The sequence below is a fragment of the Leucoraja erinacea genome, chromosome 9 (assembly GCF_028641065.1).
Source record: "Leucoraja erinacea ecotype New England chromosome 9, Leri_hhj_1, whole genome shotgun sequence".
Lineage (NCBI taxonomy): Eukaryota > Metazoa > Chordata > Chondrichthyes > Rajiformes > Rajidae > Leucoraja > Leucoraja erinaceus.
In genome coordinates, this window is record NC_073385.1 from 1,093,723 (window position 1) to 1,111,706 (window position 17,984).

A 17,984-nucleotide genomic window follows, 5' to 3' on the forward strand; every position below is an offset into this window, starting at 1 on the left:
TCTGCCTCAGAGGGCGGTGGAGGCAGGTTCTCTGGATACTTTCAAGAGAGACTAGAGAGGGCTCTTAAAAATAGCGGAGTCAGGGGATATGGGGAGAAGGCAGGAACGGGATACTGATTGGAGATGATCAGCCACGATCACATTGAATGGCGGTGCTGCCTTGAACAGCCGAATGGCCTACTCCTGCACCTATTGTCTATTGTCTATTTGCTGGAGTTCAGAAGAATTAGATATTTAATTGAAATCTACCAAATTCTGATGGTGTTTGGGATACAGGAGTAAGATTCCATTGAAGGAAGACTGATCCAAGGGTCACAGTCAGAATAAAGTGTAGGTTGTTTGCGATTGAGATAAGGGGATTTTTTTTCGCATTCCACCTCATCTGGAGGACAGCAGATGTTTAGTCATGAAGTCTGAAGAAGGGTCTTCTCTCCAGAGATGCTGCCTGTCCTGCTGAGTTACTCCAGGTTTTTTTGTCTATCTCAGATGTTTAGTCATTGTAGTTGTATAAAACAACAATTGATAGATTTCTGGATATAAGGGAATCAAGATAATTGTGGTGGAACAGACTCAAAGGCCCAAGCCACCTGCTCATACTCATATATCTTATGTTCTTCTCTCAAACATCATTGCCTCAACCTAAATATTTCATTTGGAAAAGCTAAAAGCGGACAATAATAATAAAATATTCTATTGATTATCATGGGACCCCAGAAACATGTTGGGGTACAATCCAAAACGTCATTAAAACCCAGGAACGTTTTGCCAAATGGTATGGCTTTTGTTGGAAATTCTGTGGCACTTCTGCCATAGTTCAGGTGAGCAGGTGAGAAAACTATGGAAATCACCTCAACATATTTAAAAAGGGAAATGACAACTGTGCATCAAAATGAGGATCTTGTGGTTTGTTGTAGCTTTGGCTGGTTGCAAGAAGTTGAATTCTTTGTTCTTAATTTAACAGACACACCATCTCAATGTTTGAGATTAGTTTAGAGATACAGCGCGGAAACAGGCCCTTCGGCCCACCGAGTCCACGCCGACCAGCGATCACCCCGTACACCAGCGCTATCCTACACACTAGGAACAATTTGCAATTTACAGAAGCCAATTAACTTACAAACCTGTACGTCTTTGGAGTGTGGGAGGAAACCAGAGATCCTGGAGAAAACCCATGTGGTCACGGGGGAGAACATACAAACTCCGTACAGACAGCACCCGTAGTCATTATCCAACACGGGTCTCTGGCGCTGTAAGGTAACAACTCTACCACTGCGCCACCGTGCCACTAATGTGAAAATTGAATTTAGAGATCCCTGTGCCAAATTCATGGTGCACTAGTTGTTTTACTCTTCCTGATGAGATGGGAAATTGAAAATTGCACAAGCTGGTTCTTCATCTTGCATATAGTGTGCACAGCCTAAAGTTGTAGGACAACTTGTTCTGTTTGATCTTGTTTGATTGTGCACGCCCGGTTGATTGCATTCGTCGAAACAGGGCGGACCACGTGAAGGTTGCAATCTCCCCCCCCCACACACAAACTACTCACACTCCAACTCTGCCAACATCAGTCCCATGTGTTGAGGTTCAACAGAGATTTGAAATCTGAGTGCAATGAATATCAGTGAGGTGTTTAGGTTTGCATAGATGCAAGCAGTGAAAAATGTAAATGAAATTGATAACTGCGTATAGACAATAGAACGGCAACACTATTTAATCAGTACTTATTGTAATATGTCCTTCTGCGTGTACAATCTCACTTCTCATTCTTCTCCCTGCTTTAGATTTCTGGACTTCTTATATAAACAGAGGGCATCGTGAAAGGAATTTGAAAGATTCGAAGGACTTGAACATTTTTAATCGGCAGACTCATAACTCGGCAGCTGCTCTACATTTGGCCGCTGACAAAAGTACATGCTCATGTGAGATTGAACTGTCAGCAGGAAATGACAAGTTGTGGTTTGTCAATCCTGTGTTTATAAAAGAATACTGCAGCGCTGCCCCTTCATCTGTGCCACCTCCAGAGCAAGGCTCAAGCCCAACGAGTAACAGGGATCTCAAAGTGAGGAGACCTCCACCCCTGCCTCCCCGTCCAAAGCCATCAGAGGTAGCCGCTGCGATGTCCAACATATGCTGGGAGAATAGCCAGTCGCCGCAGGGTGGGGAGCCCGAGAAAAATGCAGAAGTTTGCATCGCAAAGAAGCAAGAGAGTTTGGCCGAGCCGATAGTCGGGGGGAAAGACGTGGAAGTGGGGGCAGAGGGCGTTAAAATGCACCACCCCGACCACTTGCCGCCAGTCCCACCAAGGCGCCGGCCTTCAGAGAAGCTGCTCACAGACACTACAGGCCACAAGGAAGAGGAGCCGGTACACAGCAATGGTAACACGCAGAGTGACGAGCTATCAGATCAAAGTTGCATGGCGAGTGAGCAGAACATGGTTGGTGAGTGAGGAAACCACTAATGTTGATGGTATCAGTAACTGCACCCCTATTGGACCCAGCACTGAGCATCAGAAACTACTGTGCCAGTCAGCGCCCATTGCTCCTCCCAGGAGGAAGAAAACTGCCAGGAAAGAAGCTGGACAAGGAGACACTGTCGCAGCTGAGGACAGCAAAACGCCAATGAGGCCCAAGTTAGAGACGGTGAAAGATTTGTCAGAAGATGCTTCAGACACCTCAACCCAAAGCTTAACTAGTGCTGACAGCAGATCGGTTGAACCATGGAACCTGAACGAGCTGAAACTTGCTGATGTGTCCCTGTACTCTCCTGACAGTTCTGTCCTCAGCCCCATTGCAGAAGTAGACTCTTATTCAACCAGCAGCACCGAGGAAGAGGTGGATTCGGCGAATACCCCGCCGCAACTGAAGAAGCAACGTCACTCGATGATGCTGGGCAAGGCGAGGAACAGGTTGTCCATCATGGCACTGACCAACGTTTTGAATGCCTTCCGTTCCAGGGACAGAAAGGTTCTGAGGAAAATAACAGAACTTGCTCAGGAGAAGGGGTCCTACTTTGGTCAGTTGATCCAAGATTATCGAGCCTACACTCTGGAAATGATGAGCAATCAGACGGCAAGCACAGAAATGCTGCAGGAGATACGACAGATGATGACACAGCTCAAAAGCTACTTGTTACAAAGCACAGAGCTGACCGTAATTATGGATTCATCGTATCAGTCTGAAGATAAACTAGGTGATGATTGACTTTACTCTTTCTAATATCTCAGGCGGAAATCTAGCATGTCCCCTGCATGAATTAAAGGGGAATTAAAGGGGAATTTTAATGAAAGTCAAGTCAATTTTAGAATACAGCAATTGGGTGTCTTTACTCAGAGAGTGGTAGGTGTGTGGAATGAGCTTCCAGTGAGGGTGGTGGAGGCAGGTTCGTTTTTATCATTTAAAAATAAATTGGATAGTTATATGGACGGGAAGGGAATGGAGGGTTATGGTCTGAGTGCAGGTATATGGGACTAGGGGAGATTATGTGTTCGGCACGGACTAGAAGGGTCGAGATGGCCTGTTTCCGTGCTGTAATTGTTATATGGTTATATGGGTGGTCGCGAGCAAAAAAGAATGATCTGGTGATATGGAATTTGACTTCCACATGTTGGTAAATTTAAAATTATCAATTAAATATATCAGGAATATAAAGTTAACATTGATAATGACAATCATGAAACTAGTGGATTGTTGTAAAACCGATCTGATACTACTAATGTCCTTCAGGAAAGGAAATCTTAGCATTCGTATCTAAATGTAACTCCAAAGCCACCTATAGTTGAGTTTTCTCCCCTCTCCCATCAGGCGGGAGGTACAGAAGTGTGAAAACGTATGCCTCCAGATTCAGCGATAGTCTCTTCCCAACTATTATCAGGCAACTGAATCATTATATCACCAACTAAAGAGCGGTCCTGAGCTTCCATCTACCTCGGGCTATCCTTAATAGGACTTTACTGGCCTTTATCTTCCACTAAATAACCGTTATTCCCTTTATCCTGTATCAGTACGGCATGTGTAGCCTTTCCGCTGAATGGCTAGCACAAAAACAAGAAATCTTTTCACTGTACCTCGGTACATGTGACAATAAACCAAACTAAACTAAACCAAACTAAGCTAAACTAAACCTTTGAAACAGCCCAGCACACCACCCAGTTCAGTAGTATTCATGCTTAGCTAGCAATGGCTACATCCTGCCAATGAATAAGAATTAAAAAAAAGAATATTAACAGATACTGGGGTTAAGTCATGGATTACAGAAGATGGCCTCAGTAGTGTGGACGGTATTTCTGCACCAGAGCAGTCTTTCATTTTAAAGTTATTTCGCAAGAATTTCTTGCTTATAAGTTGCTACTTTCCAAAAATGTGAAGTTAAGTTGAAAAGTAACAAATGAAGAAGTGGCAATAGTTGACCAAGAGATATACAGAAGAGATTTGTCGTTGTTTCTCAATTGGGGTTTTGATTTTAAAAGTCTGTCTATTGGTCTTCTACAGACAAAACTGTCCTACAGTAAATCTGTTTCAGTATAACAAGAAAACATACCTCGAAATCTGTCAAACCACCGCTAGCCCCGGGTCTTCTGCACTTCACCTACTTGTCATGGGGCTCCTTGAGATTAGCTGGTGGACCGATAGTGAAAGATGCATTTAACTGGTTTGTTAATGACATTGGCATATCTGGGGCTGAAAGCACCATAAGGCAGCAACTCTACCACTGTGCCACTGTTTCATAGAAATACAATTTAGTCTTTCATAATCTTATAAATTTCAATCCACTCCTGACTTTATAATTTCTAAAGCATTATTATTTGGGTCTATCTGAATAAATAAATTGAGACTTAATCTTCTGACTTCCCTCCTCATTTCTTCCAGAACCTCAGTAGCATTTAACAAGTGGGGAAACTGAACATTGTATTTCCAATAAACATAGCCTTGCATTGGACATTTCATACTGAAGTGTCCTGTAGGCATATGATCATGGAAGTTAAGCTGCAATCAAAATGTATCTTTAGTCTTTCAACAACAACTTGAAAAGCCAAATATATATATGGCCTAGAAGTCTCATTGCAGGATTAGTAAAAAAAAACTAAAATGATGCCTATTATTTCTAAAAACACACAGCCCGTTCCCATTTTACAATTTATAAACCTAAATAATTTATAGTCTGAAGAAGGGTCTCGACCTGAAATGTCACCCATTCCTTCTCTCCAGAGATGCTGCCTGTCCCGCTGAGTTACTCCAGCTTTTGTGTCTTATTTCAACTAAATTCTGGAAAGCTGCCAATTATTATGAAGGGGAATTGTTCTATGGCCAGAGGAAAATAGTTGCTATCAAAATATAATGTGTCAGGGAAATGTGTTAGATATAATGTACTGATGATAGTAAATCTTTTACCATTGAACGGTGCACATTGCCTGTCTAAAGACAACTCTTTAGTGCCAGTTTCCACACTGTATGACTCTATGGGCTATATCGGTGGATATAAATTGCACAGGTTATTTTCAATATCACAATCTGACATTGGAGAGATGGTCAGAGGTCAATGAATAACCTCAGAGGTTTCAACCAGTGGAGCAGGTCAACTCCTGACCTCCGGTGCTGCCCATGTGGAGTTTGCATGTTCCCTCTATGGCTGCATTGGTCTTTTCTGGATGCTACGGTTTATTTCCACACAAATGATGCAAATGCTATTCACAGTAATAGATGCAACTTACAGGGGCCAATTAATCTACTAACCTGTGTGCAGGTTTGCAGGTTAATTAGCCACTAGCTTGTATCTGGTGTGTAGGTGAGTGTGAGAATCCTGGAGATATGTTACATATAATGTATTAAATCTTTCATAATTGGACAGTGCACATTGCCTCTCTAAAGAAAACCCATCTTGTCCATTTCAGAGGCCGTTGTGGAAGCAGCATTGTGTAAATGTGTTCTGAAACCCCTGATGGACAACATCAATACCCAGTTACAAGAGATTCATTCCAAAAATGGCGATCTGAAGCTTCTGAAAGAAAATCAGCAGATAGTGCTGAATACAACGACCACCGATTTGGGTGTGACCACCAGTGTGCCAGAAATGAGTGTCCTGGAGAAGATCCAGCAGAAGCTCAGCATCATGCACCAGACCTACTCCCCAGACAAGAAGGTCACCTACCTGCTCAAGTTCTGCAAAATGATTTATGAGTCCATGGCAGCTGGAAATAATGGTAAGAACTTTCGCAATTCTACGTTTCTGTAAGATTTGCTTTAGATTAGCTGGTGAAAGATAGTGAAAGATGCATTTGACTGGTTTGTTAATGACATTGGCATCTTTTTTGACCAGGACATGTTTAGAGGGATATGGGCCAAATGCACACAAGTGGGACTGGTGTAGATGAGACGTGTTGGCAAGTTGGACCATAGGGCCTGTTTGCACACCGTGTCACTCTGACTTATATTGGTGGATACAGATTGCACTGGTTATTTTCAATATCACAATTTGACATTGGAGAGATGGACAGAGTCTACTGAATAACCTAGAGGCTGCAACCAGCAGAGCTGGTCAACTCCTTACCTCAGGTGCTCCCTGTGCGGAGTTTCCATGTTCTCTCTGTGACTGCATTGGTCTCTTCTGGATGCCACCATTTCCTTCTACAAATGTGGTGCCATTTACAGTGCTAGATGCAAAAAACAGTGGCCAACCTAAGGGTGTGCAGGTTGGTTGGTTAATTGGCCACGGTAACTTGCATCTAGTGTGTAGGTGAGTGTGAGAATCCAGGGGGATGTTGATGGAAATGTGGGAGTATAAAATGGGATGAGTGCAGGATTAGTGTAAACAGGTGCTTCATGGTCAGTAGGGACTAGGTGGGCCGAAGGGCCTAGTTCATGCTCAATATCTCAATGCCTTTGGGAGTACAGAGTGGATCAGCTCCATCACTTTGTTCCCAAGGTGATGAAGTTGGAAATAGCCCATATGATTTTGATTGGTTAACAGTCAACCTTTAACTTCATGATAGTTGCAATATAAAAACCGAACGTTCTGGAGTTTTTCTACTGGTCAGGCAGCTGTCGAAAGGAAAATTTGGTCAGTTATTCTTCATAGCATTTGGGAGAGAGGATAAAAATGGCTTCACTAATGGTGAGCAAACCACTAAGCCAATATCACAACATGTGAAGAAGCAAGGAACTGGTTTATAAAAGAAGGCCCAGAGTGCTGGACTAGCTCAGCAGATCAGGCAGCATCTCAGAAGTCATTCTTGAGTCAGAGGGTGGTGAATCTGTGGAATTCCACAGAAGACAGTGAGGGCCAAGTCAATGGATATCTATAAGGTCAAAATTGATAGATTCTCGATTAGTATGTGTGTCAGGGGTTATGGGGAGAAGGCGGGGGAATGGGGGTTGGGAGGGAAAGATAGATCAGCCATCATTAAATGGCAGAGTAGACATGATGGGCCGAATGGCTTAATTCTGCTCCTGTAACTTATGAAGAACATGAATAGGCAATGTTTCGGGTCAGGACCTTTCTTCAGACTGATCAGTTCCTTCTTCAATCTGAAGAAGGGTTCAGACCCTAAAATGTTGCCTTATCCATGTTCTCCTGAGATGCTGCCTGAACTGCTGAGCTACTCTAGCGCTCCCTGTCTTCTACCACAAGATATGACGCTCCAAAAATGGCCAGTTCTGATATGGACAGAAAAAATGAGTTATCTAAAGTTGGAGAATTAATTAGACTCTAAAAGCCTGCAATGTGCCCAGATGTGGTGCTGTTCCTCCAGCTAGCATCTGGGCCTTGTACAGTGCTAGAAGCAACAGACAGATAGGTCAGAATGGGAATAAGATACAAAAGGCAATGGGAAGCCTAAGGTCACCCTACAAAAAGGATTTGAGTATAGGAGCAGGGAGGTTCTACTGCAGTTGTACAGGGTCTTGGTGAGACCACACCTGGAGTATTGCGTACAGTTTTGGTCTCCAAATCTGAGGAAGGACATTATTGCCATAGAGGGAGTACAGAGAAGATTCACCAGACTGATTCCTGGGATGTCAGGACTGTCTTATGAAGAAAGACTGGATAGACTTGGTTTATACTCTCTAGAATTTAGGAGATTGAGAGGGGATCTTATTGAAACTTACAAAATTCTTAAGGGGTTGGACAGGCTAGATGCAGGAAGATTGCTCCCGATGTTGGGGAAGTCCAGGACAAGGGGTCACAGCTTAAGGATAAGGGGGAAATCCTTTAAAACCGAGATGAGAAGAACTTTTTTCACACGGAGAGTGGTGAATCTCTGGAACTCTCTGCCGCAGAGGGTAGTCGAGGCCAGTTCATTGGCTGTATTTAAGAGGGAGTTAGATGTGGCTCTTGTGGCTAAGGGGATCAGGGGGTATGGGGAGAAGGCAGGTACGGGATACTGAGTTGGATGATCAGCCATGATCATATTGAATGGCGGTGCAGGCTCGAAGGGCCGAATGGCCTACTCCTGCACCTAATTTCTATGTTTCTACAGACTTCACCCAGCAGGCCGTTTCATCAATGAAGCTACTATATTGTGAACATTGAATTGTTTGTACACTTATACACAGTTGCCGCCTGAACGACTGAGTATTTCCAGCCTGTTCTGCTTTTATTTCTGATTTGCGGAATCTGCATTTTTTTTAATTTCAAGTGCCTCGTTCATATATGGCAACAGAGTGCAAAAAACACACTGTTATATAAAACTCACAAACGCCATGGACTCTCCTTTGTTTAAAACAAAACACCACCTCTGGAAAACAGATCTCAAACAGCTGGAATCCCCACAATCAAGCCACAAATGACCCCACTCATTAGTTTTCCTGTTTGAAAAAAACCCCAATCATCATGACTATTGTTTGTTTCCACTCTGTTTAACCGATCTCACCTGGATCTCCACATCATTATGAGGCAGTGAAACTGAAAGCAATACGTTGGCATTCTATGCACTAATGTTAAACAGTTAAAAGATTCTGAAGCTTTATTTTAAAGATGGCATGAATTATTTAATTTCCTTACTACATTTGTTTCTGGTCAACTCCTATTTTTAGACACTGTAAAAGCAGAAACGCAATATTTATTTCACACCTTTCCTGTTTCCTTATTCTCCATTGTTTATTACACTGTCTTTCTAAAGGGTTGAAGTTTTGTTTTTTAGTTTAGAGATACAGTGTGGAAACGGGTCCTTTCGGGTTACCAAGTCCAGGCCGACCAGTGAGCTCCACACACCTCTATCCTACACACACTAGGGACAATTTACAATCTTTAACAACCCAGTTAACCTACAAACCTGTAGGTCTTTGGAGTGTGGGATGAAACCAGAGCATCTGGAGAAAACCCATTCAGGTCACCCCTCCCATACAATATACTCCAGGCCTCAAATAGTCCCTGCAGTCTGGGGTTTTGTGAAATGCCTTTAAAGTGGAGATGAACAGGTTCTTGATTAATTAGGATGTCAAAGATTACAGGGAGAAGGCAGGATAATGATTGAAAAGGAAAGATAGATTAGCCATGATTGAATGGTGGAATAGTCAATGGGCCGAATGGCCTCATTCTATTCCTATGACATGAACTATATCACACTAGTGGGAAAAGATGTTCCTAAATCTTCCAAAGCATCACTGTTTTGAAAGGATATCCAAGGATTAACAGGGAAAATAAATGATAGGTATAAACAAGTGTTGCACTTCACTTTTCAGCTGTGTGCTGCATAGATCAGAGTTTTGACTTGTATTGAACGTCATCATACATGTGTTTGCAGTAGATCAGATGTAGCGCAGGAAATCAACCTTACGTGATGTGGCTGCACGGAACCGCTGTCAATCGTGCAAAATCCACAGCATCCCGTGAAGAAATGGCTTTGTGAAAATGTTGATCAACATAAAACATACTTTATTTTTCCTTTGCAACACATTAACATTGCAAGAATATGGAACGGAAAGTCAACAAAATAGAGAGAGTACAGAGGAGATTTACTAGAATGTTGCCTGGGTTTCAGCAACCAAGTTACAGAGAAAGGTTGAACAAGTTAGGGCTTTATTCTTTGGAGCACAGAAGGTTAAGGGGGGAATTGATAGAGGTTTTTAAAATGATGAGAGGGATAGACAGAGTTGATGTGGATAAGCTTTTCCCACTGAGAGTAGGGAAGATTCAAACAAGGGGACATGACTTGAGAATTAAGGGACTGAAGTTTAGGGGTAACATGAGGGGGAACTTCTTTACTCAGAGAGTGGTAGCTGTGTGGAATGAGCTTCCAGTGAAGGTGGTGGAGGCAGGTTCGTTTTTATCATTTAAAAATAAATTGGATAGTTATATGGACGGGAAGGGAATGGAGGGTTATGGTCTGAGCGCAGGTATATGGGACTAGGGGAGAATTTGTGTTCGGCACGGACTAGAAGGGTCGAGATGGCCTGTTTCTGTGCTGTAATTGTTATATGGTTATATGGTTAAAGGTTTAGAGGTAAATTGGCCCGGCACAGACAAGTGGGGTCAGCTTAGTTAGGCAACTTGATTGGTGTAAACAAGTTGGGCCAAAGAGCTTGTTCCTGTGTTGTATAGTTTTATGGCTCTGTGGCTCTAATATGCAAGTAAAGGAGGAATTGTATTTCTTTATAAAATGTATTAGACTGGGGCACAAGAGGCCCTATTGTTCGTATGAAAAGCAGGCATTATTAAGATTAAATCCATCTTTTCCATTCCTCTTCTGAAGATCAACCAGGCATCCCACAACAAAGAGAAAATTGTCATTGATGTGGGATCCCTTTTGTACTGATGTATAACAGCAAGAACCAAGGCTGAAAATGTTCCCGATCGCACAATAAATCAGGGAAACTTTGAGTGGAAAAAGTTGAGCAATGCATGAATGTTAGCAGGATGCCGCTGTGAATTATTGTTCACCATTCTTTGCCAGAGGTTTGTTATTCAAGTAGGTGTACGAAGCTTGGTTTATATAGTTCTTTTCACCCCTTTCTCTCTCCTTTTATGGCTTCTGAAGCTATCGTCTATACTGGCCCTAATACAGATACATCCTGGAATATAATAGGGGAAATATCGCAATGGAAAACAGATGGGAACTCGGGCAAGGAAAGTTTCAAAGGGCTCACTAACAGCTTGACTAGCCCAGAGAAATGGGTTTTATGGAAATTGGAAAAGGAGAAGAGAAGAATAGAAAGACAGAGAGGGAGATGAAGGGAGAAAGAACTCGTAACACTTTTGTGGTGTCTCAAGCACTTGTGTTTTTTCACCTTGGGTCTGTCTTGCCCTATGGTTACTTGACTTGTATGACTCCAGTGGCTCTTACAAACTTTTATAGATACACCATAGAAAGCAGACTGCCGGGTTGCTTCACAGCTTGGTTGGGGAACAGCTCTGCCCGAGATTGCAAGAGATTGTGGTGCCACAGACTGGACTCATAAGATCATAAATGATAGGAGCAGAATTAGGCCATTTGGCCCATCAAGTCTACTCCATCATTCAATCATGGCTGATCTATCTCTCCCTCCTAACCCCATTCCCTGCTTTCTCCCCACAACTTCTGACACCCGTACTAATCAAAAATATAACTATCTCTGCCTTAAATATATCCACTGACTTGGCCTCCACAGCCGTCTGTAGCAAAGAATTCCACAGACTCACCACCCTCTGACTAAAGAGGGACTCCATCTACACTTCATGCTGCCTCCGAAAATCAACCAACACTATCAACCCTAGTAATTCCTTCTCCTCCCTGCTCCCATCAGGCAGAAGATACAGAGTGCACCACCAGACCAAAGAACAGCTTCATGGGATGTCCCCTCTGTTATCAGGCTTCCTACCATAAGCTAGAGAGGGTGTCTGATTCACCTCACTGTGGAGTTCACTTCTGGGGTCACTGAGCTTAAGGATGAAATCCTTTCGAGATGAGAAGAACTTTTTTACACAGAGAGTGGTGAAATTTCTGGAACTCTCTCAGGGTAGTTGATAGTTTTCATATTAGATGTGGCCCTTGTGCTAAGGGGATCAATTGAGAAGGCAGGTACGGGATAGAGTTGGATGATCAGCCATGATCATAGTGGCGGTGAGGTCGAAGGGCCGAACTACTCCTGCACCTAACTATGTTTCTATGTTTCACTGTTATGCTTCCTACCATAAGCTAGAGAGGTGTCTGATTCACCTCACTGTGGAGTTCACTTCTGGGGTCACTGATCGAGTCAGAAACTGTCACTATTTCATATTAAATTGAATCAATTGAAATGAAAGATAAAGAGTTTGAGTAAACATGATTAGATGCACATGCTGTAATAGAGAGTAAACAGATCAAGTTGAATGACCAATTTCCAAGTAATGTGTAACTGTTGCTCTTAAACCCCTTTCTCACGGGGCGACTTGACGCAAGAGTTAACCAGAGTTGAACATCGTGGGAACCTCGTGCGATAACCGTACGGCATTCGTGGACCACCGTGGCGCTAACGGCAGGTACTCGTGTAACTTGGTGACTCGGGAGAAAATTCAAACAAGCTTGAATTTCTCCAAGAGTGACTTGTACACTTGTGGTTGAACATTGCAACATTATATGCACGTAGTGGCCAGTGCGATATCCGTAATGACTCTTGCAGTTACCGTGGGAACTCGTGCGAACGGTGAACCCGGAAGCTGGACAGAGGGGACAGAAGGTGAGTAAAAATTGTCTTCTGTGGGATTGAATTTAAAAAATAAAGATTTGCATCCGCATATGGACATCAACTGCTGAGGTCATCTGTTGTTGGCCCTGATTTGTCCCGGTCTTTTCTTGCTTCCAGTTCCCCCCTACAATCATCCCGAAGAAGGGTCCTGACCAAAAATGGAATCTATTCCTTTTCTCCAGAGATGCTGCTTGGCCCGCTGAGTTTTTGTGTCTAACTTGCTGATTCAGACAGTTTTTGATTATCAAGGATTCTGCGCTGACTCTTTACTCTGAAACACACGTTGGAAATTTAAACTTGGGCGCAACTAACATCGTCTTACTACCGTGGGAACTCTTTAACTCAGTGGGCAGGCAGCAGTTAATTGTTGCTCCCTTCAGTTTCCCAGGGGGTCGGGACAGGACTGGAGTTGGGAAGGAAAGGTGGGGGAGTCGAGGGAGAGGAGGGGGAGACAGATGGGGGTATCTTCATTTACTGGCGGCGGGTGTCTGTCACTGAAACAGGCAGGTGAGATTTCACATCCACCTTGTGTGTGCCTCTCTCTCTCTCTCCCTCCCTCCCTCTCACACAGGCTGAGAGACTCTGCCTCTGTGAGTGTACGTCTCTTTCTCCCCCTCTCCCACACACAGTAAGACCGAGGTACTGTGCTCAGTCCATCTGTGTCTCCCGCATACACAGTAAAACTCTGCTTTGTGTGTGTATATACGTCTCCCCTCATTTCTCTCTCTCCCCCCCAGCATTTGTGCCACGTGATGATTTAATTACACTTGACAGTTTACAATGGTCATTCAAGATTTAACGGGAAAGCTCGGGAGACGGACAAGTCACTCGCACAAATAACAGAAATGCCGAGTACCGTGGGAACTCTTTATCTACCCCCCGTTATATCGTGTGATATCGTGCTAGACCACGCCCACTTCACTCTGGTTACATCTTGCGTCAAGTCGCCCCGTGAGAATGGCCTATAAGCGGATCATTTTTATTTAATGTGTATCAAGTGTAATATCTCATGGATTTATTGGGAGTAGTGATCAGAGTGGATTAATATTTCCATTCACAAATGACCAGAGTCACCCGTAACCCGACTCTCCACTGTCACTTATGTTTTGTGAGAAATTTATCACATTTCTGTCTTTATTTACGATGCATTAGAAAACGATTCTCTTTAATCAATAACTTTAGCCCATCGCTGATAGAATACCTGGTAGGAAATAGCATCAGAAGCTCAATACAATAGATACCCCTACTTGATTAGTGAGGGTGTCAGGGGTTCTGGAGAGAAGGCAGGTGAATGGGGTTGAGAAGGAAAGATTGATCAGCCATGATTGAATGGCGAAGGAGACTTGATGGGCCGAATGGCCTAACTCTGCTCCTAGAATTTATGAACTTATGAAAACAGGTGTTGCCTTGGATTATCTTAGTTCAGAGATAATGAAGGATAGCCAATCATCATTGTAGTTTTATAGGATTTTGGTTAGGCTGCTTATGGAGTATTGTGTACAGTTCTGGTCACCCCATTACTTAGATAGATGTGGAGACTTTGGAAAGGGTGTCGAGGATGTTTATCGGACTGGATTATGAGGTATTAGCCCCAGGGAGAGGTTAAACGGAATCATTTTCCGTTTTCTCTGGAACCCCAAAGGTTGCAGGAAGGCCTGCTAGAAGTATATAACATTATGAGATGCCTGGAATATGTTGCCCAGTGTAATGGCTGAAACAGATACATTAGTGACCCACGGACTGCATGCCGACCAATCGTCACCCACACTGGTTCTATGTTATCCCAGTTAGGAGCAATGTTTTTACCAAACCCAATTAACCTACAAACCTGCATTTCATTGGAATGTGGGAGTACCTGGAGAAAACCCACATGGTCACCTGGATAACGTACAAACTCCACACAGACAGCAGCCGTCGTCAGGATCGAACCTGGGTCTCTGGCACTGTAAACCAACAACTCTACCACAGTTGCCCCAACAATCACACTTCAAAAACATATAATTTAGCTGGCAATTTCAATTTGACCATACACAATAGTGTATTCAAACTTGGCTGGTACTTGAGTGGACTTGGACATGCATTAATGAACCACAGCTCATGTTTCACTTCATGTCTGCTTTGATAATCTTGTTTTCTGGAGAGTCTGGTCAAAATACCGCCTCCCATTAGGGAGGTAGTACAGGAGCTTCTACAATAATACCATCACATTGCTGAACTCGGAGTCCCGACAATAGATTTCTCCAGTCTCTCCGTCCACATTGTTCGATTATTGTTTGATTATTCTGTATTTTTATTTTTATTTCTATATTGCACTATACTACGGACTGACGCTAAACTGCATTTCGTTGTACCCATACTCGTATTTGTGCAATGACATTAAAGTTGAATTGAATTGAATTGAATTGAAAAATAACCTTAAGGATTTGCTGTCTTGGTTTTGTAATTTCGCTGTTTAACTACTTAAGAATCTTGGTACAAGTTTAATTAAATTCTATTTTTATGCTAAGTACAGCCTTCAGGAGATTTCCATACCAGACAGGAATTGAGGGAATTGGCTCATTTGTGCAATGCCTATTTTTGCATCCCACATCAAATTAATGCACTCTTTTCCAATGAATCATCCATCATTGCTTTTTGAAACATCAGTGAGTTTAGCACACACATTCATGATTACAGTTCCAGACCAATCTGTGAAGGCATTAAAATACTATGAAGATTCACATCAGCAGAAAACTAGGGAGATTCTACTGAGCATAAGGGACGTGGGTTTGCTTATTTCCAAGCCCAGTAATACTGAACCCTAAAGACTTCCTAGTGAACTAATTTGAAAAGAGTTCTATTTCTGACTGTAGACAATAACTTGGAGGCATATCATTAAGCAGTTCTGTTTTCCAAATGTATCCAGCTTTTACGAATAATTAGTTGACCTTGTACCCCTTTGTTATGAGTTGCAAGTAATATTCTCCTGAGGTTTTTAACCACACAATGCTGAATAAAACAGAGTAGAAATTAATCCAGGAACCATTACATGAGGCATTCATCAAAAACACTTGTTCAATGTCTCTATTTTAAAACTAAATTAGCATCTGCAATTTTCCTACTTGTGTTTTGTACACTTGGGAATATGAAGTTTTCTCTTTCGTAGAAGAGGGTTTTTTAAAAGGTGGATATTGATAGATTCTTGATTTGTACAGTTGTCAGCAGTTATGGGGAGAAGGCAGGAGAATGGGGTTAAGAGGGAAAGATAGATCAGCAGTTTTTGAAAGGCGGAGTAGACTTGATGGGCCGAATGGCCTAATTCTCCTCTTAGAACTTATGAATATAAAAATTAGAATAGGAACATTTTTCAATACCAAATCAATCATTTAGTACTTAAGAAACAGATGATGCCTAATATATTAAGTACATACATGTAAGTGTGTGCCTATTTAATGAGTCCCTCCAAAATTGGGTAAACGTTAAGTCCTATGCATGTCCCTACCAAAAGACAAGAGACAAGGACTGGATCTATCATTCTGTGAGCAAGGCCATGGTGTGTACAACTCCCTAACTGTGGTGACATCAGGAAATGGATTTTGTAGAATGGTCACAGTATAGGTTTTAGGATGTTCAAGGAGGAACTGCAGATGCTGGAAAATCGAAGGTACACAAAAATGCTGGAGAAACTCAGCGGGTGCAGCAGCATCTATGGAGCGAAGGAAATAGGCGACGTTTCGGCCGAAAGTACACAAAAATGCTGGAGAAACTCAGACTGCAGATGCTATGGAATAGGCGATCGGGCCGGTACACAAAAATGCTGGAGAAACTCAGCGGGTGCAGCATAGATGCTGCTACCCGGAGCGAAGGTAAATAGGTTTTAACGTTTCGGGCCGAAAGTTTACACAAAATTGCTGGATCTGCCACCACTACAAACTTGACATCAGCAGTGATGGGATAAACTAGTTGTCGCCTGAAGGATTTCCTTCGCTCCATAGATGCTGCTGCAGGAGTAGGCCCGCCCTCGAGCCTGCACCAGCAATTTTGGTGTCCAACCATAGGTTTTAGGGCCACATCTAACTCCCTCTTAAATATAGCCAATGAACTGGCCTCAACTACCCTCAGGGATAAAGAACTTGTTTAGGAGCCAACATTTGTTGGGATCTGCCACCACTACAGGTCAGGTGGATGCTTGACATCCAATGACAGTGATGGGATAATACTAGTTGAAAAATCAAGCACATTGAATGACATCCCAGGAATATTGCAGCACTCCCTCTAAGTAGAATTAATTGATTTGGAATTACGCAATGCCACAGACGACCCTGTGCAGGAGGCCAAGTCAATGGGTATTCATTTTCAGCCACAGAGCTGTGGAGGAGGTCAATGGGTATTTTTAAGGTGGGGAGATTCTTGATTTGGTCTCAGGGGTTTGGGGTGAAGGCAGGGGAATTTTGGTTGCGAGGGAAAGATAGATCAGCCATGATTGAATGGCAGATGAGACCCGATGGGCCAAATAGCCTAATTCTGCTTCTTGAACTTATGAAAAAGCAAAAATTCAGCTAATGCTTTGAACACTTAACAGAGCACCATGTATAAATTGGAACATACGATTTAGGTGCTGAAATATGAACAAAATAATTAAATGTTCTCATTTAAAATACATTTTATTTAACACATTTATCTGATGGAGTTATAATCCACGCAAATAAAATGGAAATCACGGTTTGTTGAGATTAAAAATCACCTATGATGGAACAAAGCATAACATTTCATGTATTCATCATATAATAAGGTCATAAGTGATAGGAACAGAATTAGGCCATTTTGCCTCCACAGCCTTCACAGTTGTAAAGAATTCCACAGATTCACCACCCTCGGACTCAAGAGAGCTATCCTAGTTGGAATAGTTTGTAAATACTTCTGTCAGATCATGGATCTGGTGATTTTGCTGCAACAAATCACAGCAAACCAGGTGGAGATTTAGGGAAATACCCTGCGTATCTTCTGGATTCACATCTATAATTTATTTACAAGCTGATATAACTAATACTGTAGGTAACTTATATACAAATAAGTCATTAAACATGTAGGAATGTCTGTGCAGGAAGGAACTGCGGATGCTGGTTTATACAGAAGTTAGACACAAAACATAGACACAAACATGGACACAAAAACCTGGAGTAACTCAGCGGGACAGGCAGCGTCTCTGGCGAGAAGGAATGGGTGATGTTTCGGGTGCCTAGAGACGTCCAGCGGCCCAGAAGTGTCCCGACCCGAAACATCACCCATTCCTGCTCACCATAGATGCGGCCTGTCCTGCTGAGTTACTCCAGCTTATTGTGTCTATGTTTGAAAGATTCACCGCTTCTG

At 42.7% G+C, this 17,984-nt stretch overlaps 1 protein-coding gene across 1 annotated transcript in view; it reads left to right on the top strand.

Annotated features, from left to right (window-relative positions):
* Positions 1–17,984, top strand: part of LOC129700578 (ras and Rab interactor 3-like) — a 91,958-nt gene that overhangs the window by 60,425 nt on the left and 13,549 nt on the right. The window contains 3 exon segments of the mRNA XM_055641196.1: positions 1,782–2,434; positions 2,436–3,189; positions 5,888–6,196. Coding sequence (XP_055497171.1) covers positions 1,782–2,434; positions 2,436–3,189; positions 5,888–6,196 — 1,716 coding nt within the window.